We start from the raw sequence: 27,782 nt of genomic DNA, 5'->3' as shown, positions 1-27,782 counted from the left end.
TTCCTGTAAACACTATATTTTTTTGGTGTGATTCAACAAAATGTCGATATTTTTCGACTTTGAGGTAGGCGCCAATGGTAGACGATTCAGGCGCGCTGTGGATGCTGACAAGGCAGATATTGAGAAGATTTGGAATAAGGTGCACACCGCGGCACTGTTTGGAGATGTGGACATCGGGAGCCTTATGTAAGTACATACTTACTTATTTGTTGAGTGCGCCTAATTTTCGTCAATCAAATCACTGGCTAGTCTTATGTAGCCCTTTTTAATTCAAGTTTTCAAGTCTCTGTAATTTTGATTATATTGTAAGTTTATTCTGAAGTAACACAATTTTGTAGTTAGACAATAGACTGAATGTATACTACATTATTATTTATTTTATTTTATTTTATTTTACTATATTAGGAAAACTTAACTAATTTATTTTGTAGATAACAATGTCAGGGTAGCTTATGTTTCACAAGTGCATTACATAATGCTTTACCTTTCCCCAGTGAACTGTCAGTCCTAGCCATAGTGCTAGTAGACAATGCGTTAACCGTGACGGGGTTCCTAGCTCTCTGCGACCATCCTAACGTGCCTAGTGTAGAGCCGTCAGATTGGGAGACCTGGGTTCGGAATATGTTTCGGTAAGTACCTATTAGCAGATCCATTAATTTAGTTTATTTACTTTTAGGAGTAGGTAAGAGACCTTACGTTTATTGGAAATGGAAAATACAGCTTTATCTCCACAATTTACCTGCCCTGTTCGTACAACCAGTACCTAAAGGCATTGACACTCAAGCCTAAAATTTGAAGGTATCTAGCTACAATGTAGCTGAGTTGACAAGAATAAAGGCAATAGGTACCGCATACCGTTATCATAGCGTTCCTGAAAAATTTACTACTATGCAAACACAAGTCATAGAAATAAACTTAAATTTTCCAGGCGCTTCTTCCTAGCTCGCAACACTCTCTTCATCCACTTCGTATGTAGCACGGAGGCGGTAGCGGACTTCTTTCTGGAAGAGGCTTTGTCGACTGTCTTCATGAACGATGGCTATTTGAGACAAGTCGTTCTTGTGGTGCCGCCACACTGTCCATCAGGTAAATATTCTATTCTATCTGAGGTAATGTTAGTCCGTAGGTTCTGACTGAAATTGTACTTTTATGTTTATCATTTTAAGGTCTAAACTCCCTTCATAAGGTTGAACCATTGTCCAGGTTTCCATAGTAACCGTGGAAAGAGCCTCTAAATTAATTTCGAGTTATGGTTATGGCTGAGTGTATATAGGAACTACTTATAAGAAAGAGATAAACTCGCGTTAACGTCTACATAATGAACTTACACCTAATATGTTTTCAGATACGGTAAATAGGTACAAAAAAATCAAAAGCGGTTTTCTTCGCAAGTTTCATTCGGTTGACCAACACAAGTACGGTCACATACCGGACAGAGGACTGTACCTGTATGTGGCCTTTAGAACAGATTTCTGCCCTAAACTAAAAGTACGAAGATGTGTGTAAGTTAAGTTCTATTTATTCATTTATACAGTTGACTCTATAATAAAAATTATATAAATTCAGAAATATTCTTAGGATTTTCATGTGGGGAGAGAAGTAGCCAACTACTACTTCAAGTACTTATATGTATAATCGTAATGAATTTCGATACAGTTTTAATGTTGGTAACCTTCCTTCTTCCTGATTTCTATGTTCTCCTTTAGTGAAGAAGACAACGATGACATCCTAAAACTACTTGCTAACAAATCACCGAAGTTGATTGAGATATACGGGTTATATTATATTAGCGAAATCATTGGGCGCCATAAGGATAGTGGCAGACACATTATTGTTGCTGAGGTAAATATGCTACCCTGAACTTGAGACTGGAATTCAGCGCTGTGATTGGCTCAATTGTTGTTTAGTAGGACTACTCAACTGAGAAACTGGGCCACAGTTTTCCAGTAGGTGATCCAATATAGGTTGATTTGTTTTAGGTTGTTGAGTGAGCCTAAAAACCTTCATGTCTATGAAGGTTTTTAGGTTTTCATAGGTTTTGGTTAATTTCAATAATTTACGATATGCCACTTGATTTGATTGACAGAAAAAGTATGTGGTGGAGAACTTTTTTTTTGTGCGCGCGTTGATGTCTTTTGTACTACAATAATTAATTTGTTTTTTTAATAAGACTTTGGACTTTACCCACTACAATTATTTTACGACTACCTACAGTGTTGCTACACTAAAATTTGATTCCACTAATCACAACGCTGCACTTTATCCTCTTCACAAAATAAGTGCTGTGACAAGACAAGCGGAATGTTTTTCAAAGTTATCAAACAACCAATAGTATTTCGTTATACCCACCTTTGCACTTATTACCACAGCTATGGTGGGTAAAGACAATTTAAATACTGAACTGTCGGTTGATTTATCCTCGCTGAAATACCTACTTTTATTTAAGTATGTCATTTTAATAAATCGCCAGAGTGATGAGCAAGCAGTCGGGGTGATGTGTTTAAACAGCACAGTGAACTATGAGCTGCTACAAGACATGTACGAGCTGCGACCGTATTTCGGTCTCGTGACAGCCACGGCTAAAGAGAAGGAAAACCTTCGTCAACATAACAGCTTGATGGAGACTTTTGGGTAACTATGTATTTTATGGACAATATTTTCAGTAATAAATTATACCTATTGATTTATAATAAGTATCATGTTATTTCAAAAAGTGTATTTTTGCAATAAGTAACCTGACTTGTATGACGCACATGTTTTTAAACTTTCTTTTGTTAAATTTTAGTGAACCAATATTGAATGGCTGTTGGAGTCCCTTCCAAACGATGCATAAAATAAAAGTTAATCGTTCAAAGGTTAGATCTAAATAAATTTTAAAACCTTTAAATTCCTTTCATTACTACGGTTTTTATTAACATTGAATCCCTAGAAATCAAACTAAACAGAAACCTATAAGTATTACTATTCATAATTACTGTGAATGGATTCGATGCTACGAGCATTTTTTTATATCACAACCTTATCGTAAGCCAAAATTTCAGGCTGATTCTAAGAGCAATGAGAAAGTTATTCGAGTCGACAGCATAACTACGGTGAACTTTGACGACGGTGATGCGACGCCGGATCTAGACGGTCTGTGTATCCGACGAGACTCTTCTATGGACGACAACAACAGTGAAGATAAGGTTATGATAGGCTGTATTTAAATATAAAGTTTTTAAGACTTAAGGTAAGCGTCCATGCACCTACCGGCATCGTACGCAACGGACGCAATCCAAATCCATAGGGTTCTATAAAACTATAAATTCCCGTATAATCCACTACAGGAATGAGCCTCCGCTCCAAGAATAAAGTTTGTTTCAGGTTCTGTTTCAACATAGAGTTTCTATAGATCAACAAACTGTAAGTATGGATTTGGGTAGCTTATTCTTGGAGGAAGAGCCTTTTGAGTATGAAATTCTGAATATTGAAGAAACTCTACTATCTGTACCAAAATCCTGCAGTATTTACAATGAGTAAGTAGTTAAACATATATTTTTGAAATGCGCATATATCATTACTCTTACGGTGTATGGTGTGGATGCTAAATAGGAACAGTGGTACCAAAGTCATTTAATACTAATAAAGTACAGGTAGATAACGTTCATTTATTCTATGGGATTATATCAGTGATTGACCTAACCGATGCTGTTTTCTATTTCCTAACAAAGATCTCAATTATCTAAAATCGCTATACCTACATTTATCTCTTGTGGTTTAGCTTCGTGTTTTGAGTTCTGATACACTTATAGGGCAACAACAAATGCGTCCAGACGAGGGTCTTCCTCAGAAAGTAAGCTTCCCGAAGAGGTAGCTCGGAATTTACGTTTCAAAAAACGCAGTAAAGACAGTAAGTTTTATTTAAATTTCATGTGCCATTAGTTACCTCTAGTAGGTTTCACCAGAAGACCGGTAGGGTGTCATAATTTGAAAAAACAGTACATGTGGTGGCACCATAGGTCTGATCCGATTGTGGTATACATATATTTAAGTTACCTAATAATACAGAATAAAGTTTGAAGAAAATTATTTATTTATTTATTATGGTTCACCAACATTTGTTACATCAAATCTTTTACAATTCTATAATTAAATACAAACTAGATGCACAAACAATTATAGGTAAACACTGATATCGATTCTGAAGGCAGAAATTCTTAATTTAGAGCTGTCAAAACCTTAATTTCTTTATTTAAAATTCGACTCTATGATTATTTCCGTAAATGTCATTTTATGCTAGCAATTTTTTTTGTTTCACAGCGTTAAAATTAGAATTTCTGCCTTCAGAATCGACATCACTGCATGCACAAAATTAAAAAAAAAACGACAATTTAGTGGCTACTTAAAATAAATTTAACTACTTATACACTAATTATAAAAATAAAATTATAATTGATTAATAATTGAATAAAAAAAATAGATTAATATATTGCTTGATTGAGAAATTATTTATTTAACATTGAACCCTCGATTTCTGCTATAAAATACTACTTGGTTGTCTCCAGAAAAAAATATAGAATCCCCAAGCATGCAAAACCTCCTGCAGAGTGAATACAGTGGTAAAAACAATTCATTTTGTATTGAGCTGTTTGATCTAAGGGATGACATTGATCAAAGGTACGATACTCTACTAGATACCACTAGTTACTTTATCACATAGCATTTATAACATTTCAGTGATTTTAACGCAGCCATAAAAAATGCTATCCATTAGCATCTAGGTACAGTCTGCACCTAAATACTTGAAAAAAACCTAGTTAAGTTTAAATTAAAAAATAAAATAAAAAAATAAGTATAATAGTTTTTAACATCTAGTTAATTTTATTTACACAGATCGGCATTAGATTTGTTGGAGGCGGCATTTGAAATAATGAAAGATAGAGACTACTGTGTGATACGCACTCCCTGCACTGAGATGAACTTTCCATTACTGCAGCATTTTTGTGTAAGTACTTAGATTAGATATGGTATTGTTTATGACTTATCATATTTTTGAGTAAGTACTACTTAGCATGGCGATTCAAAAATAAAAAATAAATAATATTTTTTTAACTATATGACTGCCATTTTGTTCTCCTTTGATATTTATATTGATTGGGTTTACAGTTCGTTCCGGCTAAAAACGACATTGTTTCTGAATACGCGCTTTATATCGCACACAGAGGGTCAGTCCTGGGGTAAGTGATGATTCATCATCATCACCATGTAATCATCCACAAGCCCATACCAAACACTACAAAAATCTGTTCATTGGCTTCCTAATCCAGCGTCTATTACTAATATACATAATTCCAGGAAACTCCGAGTGCGACCCGCAGAATTCGCAGACATACCTCAAATAGCACATTTACTCAGCCATGTAGACGGCAAAGAGACTATTTATACGATAGAACACAGCATAATGGGCAATCGGAGGCATCAGGCGTACGTGATGCAGTCAGGATTGTTTATTGTTGGAGTTGGGATTTTGGAGTAAGACTTTTTTGTCAAGTTGCTGAAAATATAATAAAATTAACGGGGAAACGTGTCCCTTCGGAGATTATATACTTATCAAGTAGAGACTAAAAGTTGCTACTTACGCGATTAATGAATTCTTGAGTCTCAGCATATACCTAGCATTTTTGCAACCACCTGTATACTCTAAGGAAGTTTTTTAAAAATATTTTTTAAGTAGGTATTATTTTATTTTACTGTCCACATTATGAGCCTTCTTTTAAACACATTCCATCCACGCATTAATCCACTCAAACCTTTAACATCTCTCTAGACCGGCCGAGCAGATAGATTTCCTCCTATACAAGTTCAACTTGGGATCGTTTCACAACCACAAGTACCACTACCGTGGTAGAGACCAGACCGCAGGATTCGCTGCGTTGAAGTCTGCGCTGATCTACCCTTGCTTTGAGCCACACTTCAGGTTCTTTGCAAGGGAATTGCTGAGGTACTCTGGATGTAGCACACTGCTTTGGCTTACTGCGTATAGGAATAAATGGGTGAGTTTGTTAAGCGTGTCTATTACAATAATTCTGTTCTGATAATGGTGATGTGTTGGTAACTGAAAAATCTATGATGTTTAGGTTCAATCACCTTTAAAAATGTATTGATACAAACATACCATACAAATTGTATTTTGCAGGTAGCCCACAAAGCAAATTGTCTAGTGTCTTCGATGGTCCCTATAATGCCTCTCAAGTCTAATTTTGATCATGTGCAACTGCCTGCGCTACGACGTTTTTCTAAGATGGATAAAAATAGGTTAGTATTCAGGAATAAGATACATGTAGAATTGTTCAATATACCACGTATTATACCGGCCATTATTTTCTTTCAGTCTTGCCTTTAGCTGTTGGATGTTTAATAAAAAGTTAACATCTATAACGAAGATGAATGTGGACACTAGGATCGTGATAGTGGGCGCCTCCACGGCAGCGCTGGGATTTATAAATGCTCTTTTATTCAGGTCTGTCAAAAATTCTACTTTGTAAATAACTCAAATATAAGTACCTAAATGATATGGCTGGACTGACGACCTTAGGCGGGTGGCGGGTAGTGGTTGGATAAGGAAGGCCGAGGGCCGAGTGTTGTGGCGCTCCTTGGGAGAGGCAGTATGTCCAGCAGTGGATGATTATTGGCTGATGATGAAATGATATGGCGAGGTTAATAATCGCAGAACATCAACAGCGTAAAACTTTGCCACTATCAGTGTTTACTAACTAAATATTATTGCATTTTTGACGTTCCCTTATGTCTGTTAAGTAAAGTTGGGTTTCCTTTGCAGTCATCAAAAATATGTATGGGATTTAGGGTGAATTCGTCCAAACATCACGTTACACGAGAATAACTATACCGGAATTAAAATTATACGCGAGTAAATATCTAGGATAAGTACATTTGCATTCTACCAAGTTATACCATGATTAAATTGAATGAACGAGGCACGAAACTGTAATGCAACTAAAATAAAAATAGCTGCGTTTCAAAGCATGCAATAGAAATGACATGCCAACTTAGTTTGAATGGATTATAAAAGTATGAAATTGTTTATGTTTTAATATTTTATTCGCTGTTGTTATTCTGAGACTTTGCCTTTTAACGTACTTTTGTTTATGTTTTGACAGATGTGTTTATATGTCATTATGACGGTTTTCTAATCAGCTGATGTGCTGCCGCCATTACAAAATTACTCTCGGATAAGCTCGTTACACGGTCAATTTTGGCGGTATAACATTTTATTCTTGGGATAAGCTAGTTATCTTGGTTTCAGGTTTGGTAGAATGCAAAATCTGCTTACTCGCGAGTAACTGGTACTTTACTCGTGAGTAAAAAGTTACTCGACGTTTGTCGAATCCGCCCTTAGAATGTCAAAAAACCAATACTAAGATGGACAGAGTATAAGCTTTTTATTTACCTCTACATCTCAATTTTACAGCGATGCATCATCCTATCTAACATTCACGAGTGTAACTATAGTATCACCTCACGGCCTACCGTATCTGCGACAGAGTGTTAAAGCTGCTGAACTAATGGTCCCACACTACAGACACAACAGTGATGGGGTGATGAAAAGTGTACCTTATACTTATTACGTTAACGTGGTAAAAGGGAAAATGAGCGGCATTGATAGGTGAGTCTATTTAATATATATCTGTTCTAAGTTTTTTTCTTAAATCTGATGGTTGTTGTTTCCCTCGGAGAGCACAGCAATTCTCTATTAGAAAACGAAAGAAGGAGGACTTAAAAGTGGCATACAATGTTAATAATTATGTTGGTCAACAACAAACAAATTTCAGATACTTACCTACACCCTTTTTTATCCGGACAATCCGCCTAATTTTTCTTGGCTTTCTTTCTTATGTTACATTTAGCGTATAAGACGTATCCTAAATAAGGAAATATTTTTTGTAATAACGTCTTTTGATCCAGGAAAAACAAGTGTATAAAACTTACAAACGGAAGCCAGTGTGACTACGATATGTTATTCTTATTTATTGGGAAGCAGATTCAGCATCCAGACTACTTGGAATCTATTTTTGAAAGAGAAAGAGATATAAGGTGAGTTTTTAATGTTTTGATTCATTATTATGTAACTTTATTATCTAACTAGCTGTTCCCGCGAGCTTCGCTTCGCCTTAAAAAGTTTTCCCGTGGGAATTCCGTGATAAAAAGTAGCCTATGTTCTTTCCCAGGTTCTAGGCCATCTGTATACGAAATTTCATTCAAATCCGTTCAGTAGTTTTGGCGTGAAAGAGTAACAGAAAGACAGACATACAGACAGACAGACAGACACAGTTACTTTCGCATTTTTAATATTAGTTAGGTACCTACACTATTTCTCACGAGCACGATCATTGTACTAAATAGCGAAACAATGTGGTAAACATTATACATGCTATCTTCATATAAAATACCTTTAATTTAAAATAACTGATGAAATATTATGTAGTAGACAGCAATCTCATACACTGTCATACAGTTTTGGTTGTTCAAATGTTCAATTCAAAAAAGTATTGCTGAATTTCCAGGCTGGGCAACCTTCCAGAATACCCTGGAAGAATGGACGTAACCAAACATTCAGTAGAGCAGGATCTACTGAAATTGCAATGTCCAGGAAACGTGTTTATAGTCAATGAAGTTCACACGGCTAACGCTGCATTACAGTATGTTAGGTCGTGTGGTGGGGGCCCAAGTTGTAAGTATCATGTACCTATGTAACTACATATATACCAAGCGTTTCTATCATTGAAGCATTATCATAACAGTTAGTAGACACAACAGTAAAATCTGGCTATTATACTCACGAGCAATGTAAGAGAGAGAATTCCACTTAGAAAATATTATTTTCAGCCCAAATCATCGTGTACGGTGCTGTAATCGAAGCCTACTGTTGCATTACGGCATTACTACATATAAACATACCGCCAAGTAATATCATATTTGTGGAGCCATTTCCACCAGAAAACCCCCACCGTGCCCGAGTCTCAGCCTTCTGTAATGTCTATGTAAGTTTTTAACCTCTTACCGCAAAATAGGGTTTTCAACGTTTGACGTGTGTATGTCTGTAACAAAATACCCCTCAGAGGCGGATCGATTTGTAATGTTTTAAGTAACAAACAAAATTGAGTGTTTAACCAGTAGACTAACAACTCTGGAGAGTAACCTCGCTGATCAGAAGCAAACTATAAGCGCCCTCCAACTAAAAAATGATGAGCTTCAACTTGAGAATTGCAACCTGAGAGATAATTATGATGACATGGATCAAAGATCGAGAATCTGTAATATAGAGATTCAAAATATCCCGGAAAAGAAGGGCGAGAACTTGATCCATGTGGTTGAAACTATTGGCAAGGCAATTGGCGTCCCTATTCCTGCATCCTGCATCACCGACGTCCATAGGGTGGCTCATAACCAACAAACACAGAAGGCTAAGAACATAATCGTGCACCTGTCAACTAGACGACTCCGTGACGACGTGATCGCGGCCGGCCGGACCCGCCGAGGACTCACTGCATCGCAAGTGCTGGATGCGGCCGCGGGCGGCGCCACCGCCTACTCCATCGTGGCGGGCGCTGCGCCGCCGCCACCATCGTCCCGGGTCTACATCAACGAACACCTTACACTCAAGAATAAAATATTATACTCCAATGCGCGCGCGGTTGCTAACGATAAAAAATATAAATTCATCTGGATTAAGAACGCAACAATTCTAGTACGCAAAGAGGACAATAGCCGGGTCATAACTATTCGCAGGGATGAGGATTTACATAAATTAGTATGACTATTTTATTTATATATAAATTTTCTGTATGTTGTTACAATATGCCTTTTCACAATTAATGTCATCGCAATTCATGAAAATTTTAGGTTCAAAAGCACGTCATTGTATTATCCTGTTATACGAGTATACTCATATTATTTTCAACTCTGTAAATCACGGAATGAATCGCAACCACTATATTGTACTTTATTCATTGTTAATAGTGCAACCCATACACAAATTTTTCACAATGTTACATTCGTAAATTTTACACCTGATAGATTACACTACATACTATCTCCAACATAAATATAAGCAATACTTCTTTAAATACATATCACTAATTTATGTTATCAATATCAATGGTTGACTCAAATATCACTATATATTATCAAAACTGTGGTGGGTTGCGTTCTAAGCTTACGGAACTAAGAAATAACATTCTGTGTTCTAACTTCGATGTGATAGTATGTGCCCATGTGACAATTGCTCACACACATTACTTTTAATATATTCAAAATATTTTGTGATCTGTATACCTATTTTATATTTAAGTTATTATTTTTAGTTAGGTAACGCTCTTTAATGTTACACATGCTGTGGCTACATTTTTATTTAGAAGTGCATATGTCCTGTATTTCACTCAAATGTTATCAAATGTGTTAATGTAACTATCTTTTATGTGGTCCTTAAATTAATAAATAAAAAATAAAAATAGTACTGACGGAGACTTGGCTTGTGAGTAGCATATACGACGCTGAAATTGCTGACGATAGATACTCAATATTTCGCCGCGATCGTAATTTAGACAACACAACTAAAAAGGACGGTGGAGGAATTATCGTTGCTGTTAGCAAAAAAATCTGTGCCTCAAGGCACTTTGAACTAGAAGATAACATATTGGAAGAATTATTTATCAGTATTCCTATTTCAAAATCTAGCAAATTAATGTTATGTGTATGTTACATATCCCCTAAAACACATAAAAGTATTTATGATTTACACTTTTCAAAATTACAATCGTTATTTACAATCTTTCCAACATATATGTTTAGTGCCGTTGGTGATTATAATATTCCAGATATACAATGGTCGTCTGTTCCCAATGGAAACCATCTAATACCAACAATTAAAACTGATTTACACAAATCTCTAGAATGCACTACTTATCTCATGGATCTTAAACAATACAATAACATATATAACGAAAACAATAGATTACTGGACCTTATGCTATCAAACTGCAATAATTGCCAATGTTCAAAACCATATATAGAACTATCGCGTCCAGACTACAGGCACCATCCTCCACTTATGTTCACCTTTAGTAAAATTAAACCTATAAAATGCATCCAAACAAAAGCAATTCCAAAATTCAATTTTAAAATATGTGACTACAGTATTATCAATACGCAACTGTCCTCTATCAACTGGGAAACCATGCTAAAGGACAAAAATACATCAGAAGGCACCGAGGTATTTTACAAAATAATGTATGATATTATAGACAAAAATGTCCCACTGTGTAAAAACAAATCTCGTACTTTTCCTGTTTGGTTTTCCAGAGCTCTTTCAAGTACATTGATTCGGAAGAAAAAAGTTTTTAGTAAATGGAAAACTTATCAAAACCTTAGGGATTATAGAGAATTCTCTCTTCTACGAGAGAGAGCCAAATTATTATTAAAAAATGACTTCCGACAATATATTTCAACAACCGAGCACAACATTGTGGCAAGAGTAAACGCAACTTAGTGTACGCTGCGCGTGCGTTAACTGTTATTTTAGTACGCTCCGTGCTAAATAAATCGGAAACTTAGTAAATCTTACAACAAGTTGGTTTAAAGTTATATCACTATGAAGCTCTCGCAAAGTGCTTGAAAAGTGTGGAAAAAGTGTATTTAACTTTGAATCGTGGACGGAGTAATCCTTATTTAACTCAAAAGTGCTAGCCGCTGTGAATCGAAAACTGTGTCAAGTCCACGGTCGGTCATTGCCCCGGTGTCACCTGTGCATCGTCTGTCCCTGTCTTGCGTGCGGCGCCGGCGCGTCTTCCGCTCTTCGTCTAGCCGTCTGACTCACCGGGCTACCTTATCGGGGCCTTGTGGAATCAACGACCGGTGGCACTGATATCGAACCAGTATGCTGCGCGTGAGTTTTAGCTAGCTATTTAAACTAATATCGTAATGGCTACAGCAGCAACTACATGTAACGGCTGCAAAAAGAGGATTGTTTCGTTGGATTTTTTGGAATGTATGATTTGTAAAAATCTATACGATCTGAATTGTATAAATATTACGCAGAAGATATTTGAAAATTCCACCAGGGAATTTAAAGATAATTGGACATGTCCGGAATGCCTCAGTGCAAGACCCAAGACTGGGAACATACATACGCCCGTTAGAAAGTCTTTAGTAGGCTGGAACTCCACATTTGTGACAGATCACGATTCCACCTTAGAAGACTCCACCGTAAATATAAATATGGCACCAAGAGGCGGGGATAAGGATTCCCAACTGCTTATAGATAATAGTATAACTGGGATCTTGGAAGGAATTCGTAGTGAATTATCTATATTAAAGGTTCAAAATGCGGAAATACTTCCATTAAAACAGGAGGTTAAACATCTAACGGAAATAATAGGCAATATGTCCAAGGAAATATCATCACTAAGACAGGAATTGTTTTCTAGGGACATGAACAAGGTAGATCACAAGGAAGGGAACTCTCGCTCTGATATTTCGCCTGTAACGAACAAATCATATGCAGCCAAACTGAGTAACAGTTTACAGAAACCGAACTTAAGTGTACCACACACACATCCACATATCGCAACATCATCGTCATCGGTGACGGTATGCGATGAGTCACACACTGGTTTGACTTTGTTGTCGCAAAAACATAGCGGACAAAAGGCAGATAATTTGTCCACAATAGTAGCAAGGAAGAGCGAGCCCAATGGAAAACAACCGATTGTCCAAGAAAATGAATGGAAAACAGTTATTAACAAGAAAAAGAAGACTTTTACAGAAATTAAAAAAGGTGGAAACATAAATATTTCTCAACTAAAAGGCTTGGAAAGGAAAAAACATCTTCATGTATGGAGACTGCGAAAGAGTACTACGGAAACTGATTTATTAAACCATATAAACAGCTTAAAAATATGCACCGAGGAAATTAAAGTGGAGAAAATAAAGATGAAAGTTGAAAAAGACTATGGTTCTTTTATTATATCAATACCGGAAAGTAAATATGATCTTTTCTGTGATCCAAATATCTGGCCAATACATGCAGAATTTAGCGAATGGATTTGGTTTCCCAGAAACAGAAGCAAGGAAACGACCCCCACTTAAGAAAGTGCATATTAATAGTTGCAAGATAATCAAGATTTTTTATCAGAATGTCCGTGGGCTGAGGACTAAGCTGGATAATTTTCGGAACAACCTCTCCATTGCCACGTCGGAGCTGTATGCGATCACAGAGAGCGGCTGCAATGATTCTATCTTTGATGCCGAGATCGTGCCGCCCGCCCACGACATAGTGAGATGCGACCGGAATGACGGGCGTAAACAGGGCGGCGTGTTGCTAGTAGCTAAACCCACCTATGAGCTTAGAAAACTTGAACTTAAAAACATTACTATCGATAATGAACCATTTGAGTTAGTTTGTAGTGTAATTCTTAAGAATGGAAGACAAATTTTTGTTTTATGTGTTTGCTATATACCACCTAATTCATTAGAAAATCATTATTTAAAGTTATTTAATTGTATAGAACTATTGTCGGCTAAGTACGATTCACTGTTAGTAATTGGTGATTTTAATTTACATTCTAGTCCGCAGGAAGTCATAAATTATTTTGAATATTTTAAGTCGTTTTGTGGATTCACTCAGCACAATACAATCGCTAATATGAATGGTCGATGTTTGGATCTGGTACTGTGTACACAGGGCGTCGGTTCGGTGGAGGTGAGTCTGTCGGACGCGCCGCTGGTGCCCGTGGACGGCCACCACCCGCCGCTCGCCGTGTCCGTGCGGCTGCACTCGGCCCGCGCCGCCGCGCCCGCGCCTGCGCCGCCCCCCACTTCCGACTTTAACTCCACCGATACTCCTTTTTGTACTGCTTGGAATTTTTATAAGGCTAATTTCCCCAAATTGTATTCTTCTCTAATTGAAATTGATTGGACTGACCTTCACAACGAACAAGATCCAGATAGAGCATTAAATATTTTTTATTCTAAGTTAAATTATGTTATGGATGATTGCGTTCCGAAGAAACGAAATGTTGATTCAAAGAATAGGTTTAGTTATCCGGAATGGTATTCGAGTCTACTAATAAGTAATATTAAATTAAAAGCAAACCTTCATAAGCAGTATAAAAGGAGTAAGTTGCGGGATGATTATGTGCGTTTTTCTAATGTTAGATTGTTAGTAAAGCAAACGATACATAAGGACTATGAACATTTTCTAGAAAAAGCACAAAATAATATAACTACAGATCCCAAATCATTCTGGAAATTCGTGAAGGCTAAACGTAAATCCTCAAATAAATTAAAGATTGAAAAGGACGGGGTGGTTCTGAGTGACAAAGAGTGCGTAAGCGAGTTCGCAAAGTATTTCCACTCTGTTTACAGTGTCAGTCCCCCGAAGCTCAGTGTGCAGGAGTGCTTGTCGGGTGCGGACGGCGGCGCGGGGGGCGCGGGGGGCATGGAGAGTGCGGCGCGAGTGCACCTCGAGGCCAATCTGCGCGAGGCGAGCGTGGAGGCGGCGCTGCGCGCACTGCCACCCAAGACCTCGGTGGGTCCGGACGGCATCCCGCCATTCCTAGCGCGAGATTGTCGCAGTGCCTTGGCAGCCCCTCTCTGTCACATATACAACCTTTGCCTAGAAAAATCTACATTTCCTGTTAGGTGGAAGATCACTCGTGTTACACCGGTACCAAAGGGAGGTGGTGGCACGGATGTTAGCTACTACCGCCCGGTTGCGGTGCTGTCTACCTTTGCGAAGGTTTTTGAGTCGGTGTTGTTCAAATCCATATACTGCGAAATTCAATGTCATGTATCTGATGAACAGCACGGATTCCGTTCGGGTCGTAGCACTGCATCCAATCTGTTGAACTTTATAACTACTATAACGCCGTGGGTTGATCAAAGTATACAAGTAGATGCAGCCTACTTCGACTTTCGTAAGGCATTTGACTTAGTGGATAACGACGTTTTGCTGCGTAAATTGGCGAATATAGGGTGTACGCCCAAAACCCTTGAATTCTTCGCCAGCTACTTAGGAGACCGAAAACAATATGTTCAATGTGGAAGAAACGTCTCGGAACCCTATTGCACATATTCTGGGGTAAGTCAGGGCAGTAATTTGGGGCCATTACAGTTCATTATAACAATCAACGATCTGCCGAAGGTGGTGAAGTCGTCTGGTTGTTTACTTTTTGCTGATGACCTGAAACTGTTTGCGCCGGTTACTTGCGATGAGGACCGAAAACGTTTTCAGATGGATATTGATGGAGTTCTGGAATGGAGTAAAGTGAATAAGCTCGATTTCAATGTTGCAAAATGTAATATTATTAGCTTTAGTCGCAGTACCAACCCAGCTCACCATCGGTATACTCTGGGAGGCAGTCCTCTGTCGCGAGTAAAATCGGTGCGTGACCTCGGGGTGAAAATGACGTCTGATCTTTCCTTCCGCGATATGTAAAAAGGCGTACAAAATATTAGGATTTGCACTACGAACGGCTAGTGGGTTCAAGAGTTTTGCGGCAATAAAAACCATTTTCAACTCGCTGGTGCGCAGTAAATTGGAGTTCAATGCTGTAGTCTGGTCACCCTACGAAGCGAAGTATACACTGATGCTTGAGAAGATCCAGAATAAGTTTCTAAGATTCTATTATATGAAACTATATGGTGTTTATCCCGGGTATCCAGCGCTGTACCCAACGCTGTTTGTCCTGGGCATGGTGGATTATAATAGGTTGGAGGTTAGGCGAGATTTGACAATAGTCTCATACCTTTTCAAGTTGCTGCGAGGTAAGGAGTCTAACTCGGTCATTTTGCAGCAACTGAACCTAACGGTTCCGAGAGATTATTTGAGGCGACGTCTGAACCGAACTTTTGACGTTCCGAATGGCAGGACGAACCTCCTCCGGCAGGCTCCCCTGACCCGGGCCATACGGTTGCTCAATGCCATAGATTCAAATATCGACATATTTTACTGCTCCCTGAGTGAATTTACCAAGGCGGCTCTTTATATTATTTGTTATAAGCATGTTTGAAATGTTGTTTTTATGTTGTTATGTATTTAACTACCTATTATATAAGTAGTTCATATAATAAGTAAGAATGTTATAATTTTGTGACACTAAACTATTGCATTGGTGAATAACTGTCATAATAGTATTAAGTGTGTGTGTTAAATAAATAAATAAATAAATAAATAAATAAATAAAATACGAAAAACTTTTGGAAATACGTCTCCTCGCTCAAAAAAAACGAATCAGGGTATCCTTCCAAAATGACATTAGGTAATTCCATATCCGAAGATCCTCTAGAAATAGCCAACATGTTCAATGATTTCTTTAGCTCAGTCTTTGAAAAGTCCGACACTAACCTCTATGACATCAATCTATCACAACTTATGCCTAGCCCCCAAGCAGTTAATATCACCAACGTATTTATTAATAAAAATCAAATTCTAAAATCATTAAAAACATTAGATATTTCAAAGGGCCCTGGGCCAGATAAAATTGGTGCAATGTTCTTAAAAAATACGGCAGTAAACATGACAACGCCTCTCCATATTTTATTTAATAAAAGCCTACAGGAGGGACACTTTCCAGACTGTTGGAAGCTAGCATTTGTTACCCCACTCCACAAATCAGGTTCAAGAGCCAACATACCACATTATAGACCCATATCCAAGCTATCCACAATACCAAAAATTCTAGAGTCATTAGTTCACGAAAGTGTCTATGCCCAAGTAAGAAACAACATATGTAAATTTCAACATGGTTTTATGAAAAATAAATCTGTTATTACTAATCTTACTCTATACCTACAGTATTTTTTTATTTAAAGCTCTTGATAGAGGTGTCCAAGTCGACGCAATTTATACCGATTTCCAAAAAGCGTTTGACAAAGTAGATCACTTTCTATTACTACAGAAACTAGCTCGGAATGGTATAAGAGGAAACCTGTTGGAATGGTTTAAATCATACTTGCACAACCGATATCAAACTGTCACAATAAATGGGTATCAATCTGACAAAAAACTGGTGTCGTCAGGAGTAGTTCAAGGATCGATATTAGGTCCCCTTCAGTATGCATTGTTTATTAATGAAATAGATCACTGCTTCCAAAACTGTCAAATTCTATTATTTGCTGACGACCTCAAAATTTTTAAAATTATTGAATCTGAGGATGACTGTTTGGAAATTCAAGAAGATCTAGATAGATTTGATGAATTTTGTTCAGCCAATAAACTTCAATGAGGCGTTTGTTAAAAAAAAAAAAAGTTCCTTTTTGGAGAAATAGATGGCATTGTCTGGGGTTGTACCAACTTTCAAACCCTCAGAACACACTCAGATCACAATATGTTATTCTGTGAGGCTAACGAAATGTGAAAGTGACGTATGTAGGTAGAATTGTAGTATTATTTTCTCTATGATGTCGATGTCACTGTTGCTTCAGCGTTCAGTGCGATTGTGAGTACAGCATGCAGTCTGAGCCTCGGAAGGATGGCTCGCGCTACCACCCGACATTTAATCACAACTAGTGAGTTCTTATTCTGAGTTTAGTACTCTTTGCTCTCTATGTAATTTTTGACAGTTGGTACACTGCGTTTTCACGCCATCTATCGGCTTACCCAAAAGCTCAACTGACAGCTGTCAAGGAAAACGGCTCATTAGCACACCACAAATGTCAACAAATATCCTTTACTCGCAACAAAAAGGTAATAACACAATCTTATAACATCGGTGGTCACCTGCTCCAAAAAGTATCCTCAATACGCGACTTAGGAGTAAATCTGGACGAAAAGCTCGTATTGAGCGATCACATCAATAATGTGTGCACCAAAGCTTACCAGATGTTGGGCTTTGTGTTACGTGTAAGTAAAAACTTTAAAAACCCAGGCACTTTAATGACTCTATATAAAACCTTAGTTTGTTCCCAACTAGAATATGCATCAATAATCTGGAATCCATTCTATAATATTTATTCTGATATGCTAGAAAAAATTCAGAAAAAATCACTAAAATCTATTCACTACAAACTTACAAAAACTAAAATGAGTTATGAAAACCTACTAAAACACTATAAAATACTAACTTTAAAATCAAGACGTCTTATTAATGATGAAGCAATACTTTATAATATAGTTAATAATATTTATGACTGCCCGGACCTTACCAATAGCATTTATTACCTCGCTCAGCAACGACCCGCCGTCCCAACAAACTGTTGTATACATACAGAAGTCTCTCGTACCAATGCTGGACATCGAGCTCCTATTAACCGGATATGCCAATCTCACAATGACAACTTTCTGTCAGTAGACTTGTTTAGCGTATCAAAAAATCGTTTAAAAAATATATTAAACGAACAATTATGCGGGTAACTCGTTATTTTGAAAAAAAAAAATATCTTTAAATTCTCATTTTGAAACTTAATTCTTTTTATAAATAAGTATTATATATTGTTATGTACCTACTTAAGACTGCAAACTTTTTACTGTATACAAAAATCTTTATTCCATTTGATTTATGTTGAGTGTGTAAATCCTTATCTTTGATCGAGTATCGTTAGTCTATTTACAAAAATATTATGTTCTTAGTGGTAAACATATAAGGTAATAGACTAGTTATAAGATTATGTTTAGCTGTTAAGTTTCATGGTGTCTATTACTGTCGTTTATCCAATAAATAAAATAAAATAAAAATAAAGTACTTTATTGTTTGACATATAACTTATTTGAAAAATAAATTATTTTACTATGTAGATACTTACATGTTAGATCATTTTCGGGGTCACTCATTATAAAAGCATGAACGATATTTTTCAAACCCATGAAAAGTACCATAACTTTTTTGCTTCTATTTTGGTGTCGATACAAGGGTCTGATGTGAAAGAAATAATTTATGATAATAATGTCTATTTAGTCCAGTCAAGGAATGAGGTGTAGAGTGCGTGAGCAGGTAACTAAGAGATTCCTTCAGAAACTTGTTCAGGGGGCTTAGGTTGTTAACATATCAAAAGTCCTGACTCCTAGGTCATGAGCGGGGGGGAGGAAGGGGGGGCAAAGGTACGAATTTTTGGTTTTTTGCTTATATCTCAAAAACGGTGCATCGGAGAGAAATATTTTGAACTAATAAAATGAAGCTCTTAAAATTATCTAAAACTTTTGTATCATATGTTTTTTTCTAATTCCAAACCGTTTTCGATCTATTACCCTCGGAAAAAGTTGAAATTTACAAGAAAAATGTATTCAAGTCAAAACATTCATAAACATTGCATCATATTGTCTAAACCGACTCATAAACGAAAAAAATTAATAGTATTAAAAATTTTTTTCGTTTATGAGTCGGTTTAGACAATATGATGCAATGTTTATGAATGTTTTGACTTCAATACATTTTTCTTGTAAATTTCAACTTTTTCCGAGGGCAATAGATCGAAAACGGTTAGGAATTAGAAAAAAACTTATGATACAAAAGTTTTAGATAATTTTAAGAGCTCCATTTCATTAGTTTAAAATATTTCTCTCCGATGCACCGTTTTCGAGATATAAGCGAAAAACCAAAAATTCATACCTTTAACCCCCCCTGACTTTTGGTATGTTAACAACCTAAGCCCCCTGAACAAGTTTCTGAAGGAATCGTTTAGTTACCTGCTCACGCACTCTATACCTCATTTTGAGTCATTTATTGACTGGACTAATTTCGTTTGGACCATGACTGACAGGGCCACCTGTATATTGAGAGATGATGAGATTGAGAAAGCATTTTTACTGTTCTTTACTGTACTTTACCTACCCGGTGATTAAAAAATATCTTTTGTCAATCAACAGGTAGACCAAACAGTACGCGAGGTCCTAGCCAACCTTCAGATCACAGTATACAGCGCACACTACTTCGAATCCTGGACCTTGGATGAGAGTAGTCACTTAGTCACTCACGTGGACTTCTTGTCTACTTTCCGACTAGTCCGTTTGCCATGTACGGCCTTCTTCTACTATGGGAAACGGGGGATTGATCCGCATGCTCTTGTAGGTAAGATTTATAAGAATTATTATTTTCAAGCTGACTGTAGTGCGTAGATTTTTTTCCTGGAGATGACGTGTAATGCCTGCACTGTACTTATCAAATAACTAATTTAAAAGTGCATCTAACTTTGGATAAGCCGGATATAGTTGGAAGAGGCGGACGTTAGTGGAGACCCTCTTCACCTCTGGGGTGCCAGAGGACTGTAACAACAACAATTTATGATAAAGTAACTGTCAGAAGCGAAGGGTCCATACAAGAGTATTCCAATCGGCTCCCCTTTTGGATTGACTGATTTGATATTTAATTACATAATAAAGTCACGTCCTACGTTATTTCAGTATATTTTTTTTCCTTTAGCTTCCCATCAAAGACCCTTCGTTACTGTTACCTACCTATATTCCCATATTCCGTATAGGTATTTATTCCAGCAATAAACAAAGCTGGCATAGCATACGATGGCGGTATTCTAATAGACCACAACTTCAAGACCAGTGATCCGTCTATCTACTCAGCTGGCAACGCAACTAGATATAACAGACGATACGATGCCGATGATAAGAGACAGAAATATTATAATTCTTACGAGATTGGTAAAACGGTTGGTGTATTCAATAACATAGATTAGTAGGTACATTACATTGTAATACTAGAAAATCAAATTATACTACTTAGGTAGCTATATGTTTTTGAGTCGAATTTATTGGGTACTATGGATTAGCTTTAAATGCCTCATTGCCACATCATGCAAATTTACTTTAAAATTATAGTTGGGTGTCCAAGTAAGAAACCTTTTGGATCCACTTTTCATGGAGAAAGACCATGGGACAGACAATGGTATAATTTGTTTTGTGAAGCCGAAAGTCGTAGTATGCACTTTGCCTGGAAACTTGCAGTATTTGGATGTTCGACCACCTGCGAAGAAAGTTCCGCATTATTATATCCAATCTTTGGAGTATAAGGTGAAATTTTACTTTCAATTTTCCATGGTGATCATGACTATACATACACTGTAAATGATAATATTATTTTAGAGTCGCCAACAAAAATAAGCTATTAGACAGACAGATTTTCTCTGAAGGCAACGCCTATAGCATCTCCCGTTGTTACCCCTTCTATGATCTATGCCACACGAGCGTTGCGAGTGCGTTGCGTTAGCACTGCGTCGACAAAGTGATGACGCTCCCTATCGTTCTTGATAAATAAATGTGAACGGTATGCCACATGATGTGTTGCGTTGCCGTCCGTCACTTCAACTGAGCCCGCCGATATAGAGCTAACGCAACGCTCTCACAACACCAATATAGCGTTGCTGTCTCTTCCACTTTTGTAAGCGTTATTGTTTTCAGGGGGTAGTTCTTGAAACTTTTAAGACCGGTTATTTCAAGCTGCACCTATCGGGTAGTCTCCAAGTTGACGGTATAACTTGCTTGACAAGCGAAAAGTATAATTTAGAAAACTTCAAAAGTTTATTTGGGTTGTCTTCGGTGGTATTGAATAATGTCTACATTAGATATAAGGTAAGTTGATTCCCATTATGGTTTATATTTAAGTCAATGTGTTTAAAAAAATTCAAGTCAATGGGTTTAAGTACAAAAATTATATCCATTTATAAATCATTTTTTTTGCTGAGATTTTCGTTTGTCTATACCTATATGACTCAAGCTAAATTCTTATTTCAGGCCAAAAGTGTCATAAACTTTTACGAATTCTTCAGTTCCCCGTGGGCGATGTTCCTTTACCACGAGCAGCGGGATGAATTATTTGATACTGTCAGAGAGCTAACTACAGACGTAAGTATTATTTTCATGAATCATTGTTTTGCATTATAAAGTGTTGCATTCCGATAAATTGTCTCAAAAAGTGTGAGAACATATTATGCGAGTCGTTACTTTTATTCTTTAAAAGAGAAACATATGCGTAAAAATAGACAGTTCAAATTAGGTTTGTTAAACATAAGATCAATGAATACAGGACAAGACGAACTTTTAGTATCCGTTGAGAAGTTTAAACCAGATATTCTAGCCTTAAACGAGACATGGATGAAAGAAGGTCAAGATATTGTCTGTGCGCCAAAGATACCAGGTTATATTCTGAAACTGTCCCCGAGGCCAAATGACCAGCGGGGCGGGGGCGTAGGCTTCTATATCCGGCGCGGACTGCGCGCTCGCGTGGCGGCGCACCCGGCCTCCGCGCTGGAGCAGCTGTGGCTGGAGGTGGTGGTGGAGGTGCGCCTGCCCCGCGCCGGGACTATGGCCGTCGGCACCGCCTACAGGCCTGACTCATCTAACGGTACCCGCGTCTGCGCGGGAGACGCATTGGATGCCCTGAGTGAATCAATCAGCTCATTTGGGTATTGCAATCATATATGTGTGTTGACCGATTTCAATATAGATCTGCTGAAACCTAATCTGTCTCCTGCCCCACAGGTTATGTCTTTTCTTATAAACCAAAATCTAACTCAATTAGTACATGAGCCTACACGAATTCAAAACTCCTCGGCAACATGGCGGTCGAATGGCGTAGTGGTTAGTGGCCCTGACTGCTATGCCGAAGGTCCCGGGTTCGATTCCCGGCTGGGGCAGATATTTGTTTAAAGACAGATATTTGTACTCAGGTCTTGGGTGTTGATATTTATATTTAGTATCTATCTATCTATGTATTTGTGTAGATATATCAGCTGTCCGACACCCATAACACAGGATCTGCCTAGCTTGGGGTCGGATGGCCGTGTGTGAGATGTCCCCACATATTATTATTATTATTATTATTACATTATTAGATATTATAATTACAGACTCACCTCAATTATTTAAAAATGTTACTGTTCATCACAATCCTCTACTTAGTGACCATGCCATGGTACTGGTCGAACTTTCTATAAAAAAGCCAAAATCAAATGACCAATTTTTATGGACACGGTCTTTAAAAAAAATTGATGAGGACGAATTTCATTCAGATCTTGTCAATCTGCCATGGTATAGTGTGCTAGAAACAGACGACATCAATGAAATGGTAACTCGTTTAAATGAACTAATCATAATGTTATTTGAAAAGCATGCTCCCTTAAAAAAAATACGGGTGAATCAAAACCCTAGACCTTGGTTGACGGACACTGTTAGGTGTATGATGTCGCTTAGAGATGAGGCCCTAGCCAGAGCAATCTCCACAAAGCAAGAGCCACATTTAAGATATTATAAAAACCTTCGTAATTTGGTTAACATTTCAATAAAAAAAGAAAAGGAAGCATATTTTACCCATTATGTCACGAATAACCAGCGTAACCCCAAGCAAATGTGGAACCATCTAAAAAAAAATGTCAATTGCCAACAATACAACCCTTACACCAATACCAGATCATCTCAGAATTCCAAATGAAATTAATGATTTCTTTTTGGACATTCCAATCAGCACAAACTTAGATGACAGCCTACTAGAAACCTACAGAGCTAACAAATACACTGCACAAGAGTTCAATATCGAGAACTGTACCGAAGAACAAGTGCTTAAAATAATAAATAAGGTGGATACAAATGCTTCAGGCCATGACTGTATTACCATGGATATGATACGCATGACGCTCTCTGTAACACTTTTTATAATTACTACTATTGTAAATAAGTCAATTAACCAACAAGTTTTTCCGGAAGCGTGGAAATTAGCCAGAGTAAAACCACTACCCAAGAGTACTGCAGTTGATAAATATAAAGACCTGCGACCAATCAGTGTTTTACCGGCTCTCTCAAAGATTATAGAAAGGGTAGTCTGTACGCAGCTTACAAAACACTTAGAGTCAGAAAATATAATTCCTGTTTTACAGTCAGGATTCCGCAGTGGACACGGAACGGAGACTGCCCTTGCTAAAGTAACTGACGATATTCTATCTGCTTCGGATGTAGGCGAGGGAAGTATCCTTGTGCTCCTAGATTTTTCACGCGCTTTCGACTGCCTGAACCATGAACTTTTACTAGCGAAAATGGCTTATTATGGACTATCAAAAGCTTCATGTTCATGGTTTCGCTCCTATCTAACAGACAGGAGACAGTACGTAGTGGTGGAAGACGATAAGGGAAATCTGTCAGAATCTGAAGTTAGGACGCTAAAGCATGGATGTCCACAGGGTTCTATCCTCAGTCCTTTACTGTTTATTATGTTTACAGCTGACTTAGTAAAAAATAAGTCAAAGTCCACCTGTATGCTGATGACACGCAGTTATACTGCTCTTTCAAACCCGAAGACACTAATGAAGCTGTTCGAAAAATTAACACCGATCTTGGATCGATACAAAAATGGTCCCTGAAGAACTCTTTAGTTTTAAATCCGCAAAAATCCAAATTTTTAATTCTGGGTTCAAAGCATCAATGTGAATCTATATCTAATTTAAATCCATGCGTTCAAATAAATAATACTAATATAGAATGTGAAAAAATTGCACGTAACTTGGGATTGACAATGGACAGCGAACTTAGATTTGAAGCCCATGTGGGCGCAAAGATAAGAAATGCCTTCTATAGATTAAAAGTCCTTTATGGCATCCGTAACCACCTCACAGAAAAAGTCCGTATACTGCTGACCGAGAGTCTAGTGCTCTCCCTTTTTAACTTCTGTGATGTGGTGTACGGACCCAGGCTCTTCGTCAAAACAGAACGCGCTATACAGAGAGTTCAGAATGCTTGCGCCCGTTTTTGCTTTCCTGTACCGAAGCGAGCCCATATTACGCCGTACCTAAACGAAAAAGGTATTTTGAAAATGAAAGCACGTAGGCAGCTACATCTTGCAAGTTTAGTCCATAAAATAGTACACCACCATAAGCCTGAATACCTTTTTAATAAGTTTACATGGGCTAAAGACTATCACCGCCACAACTTGCGAAGTGTAGTTGCGGACATGATGATGGTTCCACGGCATAAAACTATGGGTTTTAAAGGCTGTTTCAAATATGCAGCAACCAAAATATGGAACGATCTGCCCCCTCCTCTGCATAAGTGTATGTCGATCCATACGTTTAAGAAACACTTGCGATCTCATCTTTTTGCCTTGCAAATAAAAAATATTTAAATTGCCTTTCAAATCACAATATTAATCAAATCAAGTACCTAATTATTATCGAATGCAATATTTTATTATTTATTATAATACCTGTTATTATTAATGAAGATGTCAGTAAATAATGTCATACACATATACTTTAATTATTGTTGTACCAATGTCAATCTAAATTGTAATTATGTTAATGTTCATAATAATTTTCCAATGTATTTTTTATTTTTCTATTGTGTCCACTACCCGCATGTAACGTATGTTTAGTTATCTGATGTGAGATGGGACAATCTGAAAACCAGCGCTGTAACGTTGGCCACAACTTACAGCAGATGCTGAGATTGTTCCATTTTGCCATTTTTTCATTCAATAAGTACATTTTTTAAATTTTATTGCATGTTTTTTTTTTGGCAAATAAATTAATTTTCTTTCTTTTCTTTCTTTCTTTCTTTCTAAGTTTTATTAATTGCATTATTGTATAGTCATTTAATAATACAATAAATATTAATAATACATATATATTAATAATACCATATAGATGTCGCAGCCGGATCGTATAACCCGCCGTATTACATGACGGCTAGCCGCATTACAAGACAGGGCCGCTTTGTAATGCGGCGGATCAACGTTTAGCCGTATTGAATACGGCTGAATGAAAATGCGCCGGATTGTATTCGACATCATACGTCATTCAATACGGCTGGCCGTTATGTAATACGGCGAGAGATTAGCCGCCGCTTTGAAAGATTTTAGTTTTGATTTTTAACACTCGTGGCGCTGCTTGACATAACAACAATAATGGCGTTGGATACAGATATTTGATGATCATTACAACGAAGAAATCGTGTTAAATATGCTAGTAAACAGTACTTCAAGAACAATTTTCACGTGAAATTAAATAATTTCCATTCCGATCAATGCGGTACAGTGAAAAACATACAAAAGATATAACGCACATCAATCAGCGAAAGTGACCATGGATTCTGCTGGTCAGCGGATTTCCAGATAATACTACTGGGTCAAAAAATATAAATGTGGCCGGCAAAGGTTATTTTGATCTTGAAGAGACTGCGACGAGGCAAACGTAGTGTGGGACGCCCTCAGGCTAGATGGGGTGACGACTTGCGAAAGGTGGCTGGTTATGATTGGATGTGGAATGCTGTAGATCGCATCCAGTGGTGTGCTTTGGGAGAGGCCTACGTCCAGATGTTGATGATGAAGAATAATAATTCCGGAGATCCTACAATCCGAGTAGTGCCCATTAACAGTATTTTGATACTTTAATGGAAGTCCATATGATAGATTTACTCTATTATGATTACAAAAATCCTTCACCTGTAATGTCATGCTTAGTATCGACATGGTTACCCTACAATTCAGTAGTAGTACGATGCGCCTAAACGTGGGCCGCCGTATTGAAGAACGTATTGAAATGACAATGCGGCTAAACGTTGATCCGGCGCATTACAAAGCGGCCCTGTGTTGTAATGCGGCCAGCCGTAATGTAATACGGCGGATTATACGATCCGGCTGCGACATATATATATGGAGAGAGCTATGCTTGGGGTTTCTCTGATGGATCGTATCAGAAATGAGGTTATCCGTCAGAGGACTAAGGTTACCGACATAGCTGTCAAAATATGCAAGCGGAAGTGGCAGTGGGCTGGTCATATCTGCCGAAGAACCGATAACCGTTGGGGTAGACGAGTTCTCGAGTGGAGACCACGAACAGGCAAACGCAGCGTGGGACGCCCTCCTGCCCGCTGGACTGACGACCTTAGGCGAGTGGCGGGTAGTGGTTGGATGAGGAAGGCCGAGGACCGAGTGTTGTGGCGCTCCTTGGGAGAGGCCTATGTCCAGCAGTGGATGATTATTGGCTGATGATGATGATGATGAAATATTACAGTCGTCAAAATATAATAGGCCCGTTTGGACAGCTACAAAATGTATGGGATGACAGCTTGTGTCAAATGAAAATAATTAAAAATCTAAACAATAAGTAGCTTTTAGTGCATCAAAAGTTCTTTTTCCTTTCGACCGTTAAATAATAAGCCAGATTACGTATCTTTTTATGTATTTCATCAAGTAAATCAAGAGTAAATAGCAAATTTGTGTAGCTGTCCAAACGGGCATATTATAGGTATTTCGACGACTGTTAGTAATGTATAAGTATATTTTTCAGACCTTGACTAGTGGTTTGAGACAGAATACTTCCCTACAATTGGACAGCCAATGCAGCCGATATCCGGTAAGATCTAGGTAGTCTCCGAAATAAGAGCAAACATTATGACTGTAACTATCAATCAGACTTCTGTAATTTCCGTTAAATTGTTTTCAGGAATTACAGTCCTTTGACTATTACACTCCCTATTTTAACAATGTAACAAAGGCAGTATTTGAATGGATATCAGATAACGAACTATTAATGCCTATGTACCTGCAGCCATCGCATAGAACCTACTTCGAATATGATATTGGGAATAATCCATGTTTCAAAAAGCGAAAGTACGAGCTTGTTAGGGTGTTAAACTACCTTTACTGAAACTGCACTTATGTCTAATGTTCCTATATTTATGGCTACGAAATAAAATATAAGTCACATAGAAAGTGTTGTTTTCGTTATAACAAGTCATCAACAAGTAAACTAGAGAGGCAGCTAATCGCTTATATCTACCAAAGCACCTATAAATA

General features: G+C 37.6%; 1 protein-coding gene across 1 annotated transcript; it reads left to right on the top strand.

Annotated features, from left to right (window-relative positions):
• Positions 1-11: 11 nt before the first annotated feature.
• On the top strand, positions 12-27,782 carry LOC105386537 (cilia- and flagella-associated protein 61). The gene is made up of 28 exons (XM_048627337.1): positions 12-186; positions 495-629; positions 929-1,086; positions 1,346-1,502; positions 1,707-1,842; positions 2,471-2,631; positions 2,786-2,855; positions 3,042-3,185; positions 3,364-3,515; positions 3,792-3,889; positions 4,545-4,656; positions 4,873-4,984; positions 5,146-5,216; positions 5,335-5,511; positions 5,807-6,032; positions 6,176-6,294; positions 6,371-6,499; positions 7,469-7,663; positions 7,963-8,091; positions 8,562-8,728; positions 8,884-9,038; positions 19,859-20,060; positions 20,483-20,652; positions 20,822-21,013; positions 21,401-21,571; positions 21,734-21,844; positions 27,274-27,339; positions 27,430-27,782. The coding sequence occupies exons 1-28, from the start codon at positions 41-43 to the stop codon at positions 27,631-27,633; spliced, it is 4,065 nt and encodes a 1,354-aa protein (XP_048483294.1). The 5' UTR covers positions 12-40; the 3' UTR covers positions 27,634-27,782.

Source organism: Plutella xylostella, chromosome 18, assembly GCF_932276165.1.
Source record: "Plutella xylostella chromosome 18, ilPluXylo3.1, whole genome shotgun sequence".
NCBI classification, from domain to species: Eukaryota; Metazoa; Arthropoda; class Insecta; order Lepidoptera; family Plutellidae; genus Plutella; species Plutella xylostella.
Note: the sequence above shows the minus strand (reverse complement) of the source record. Positions and strands in the feature narration are given on the sequence as shown.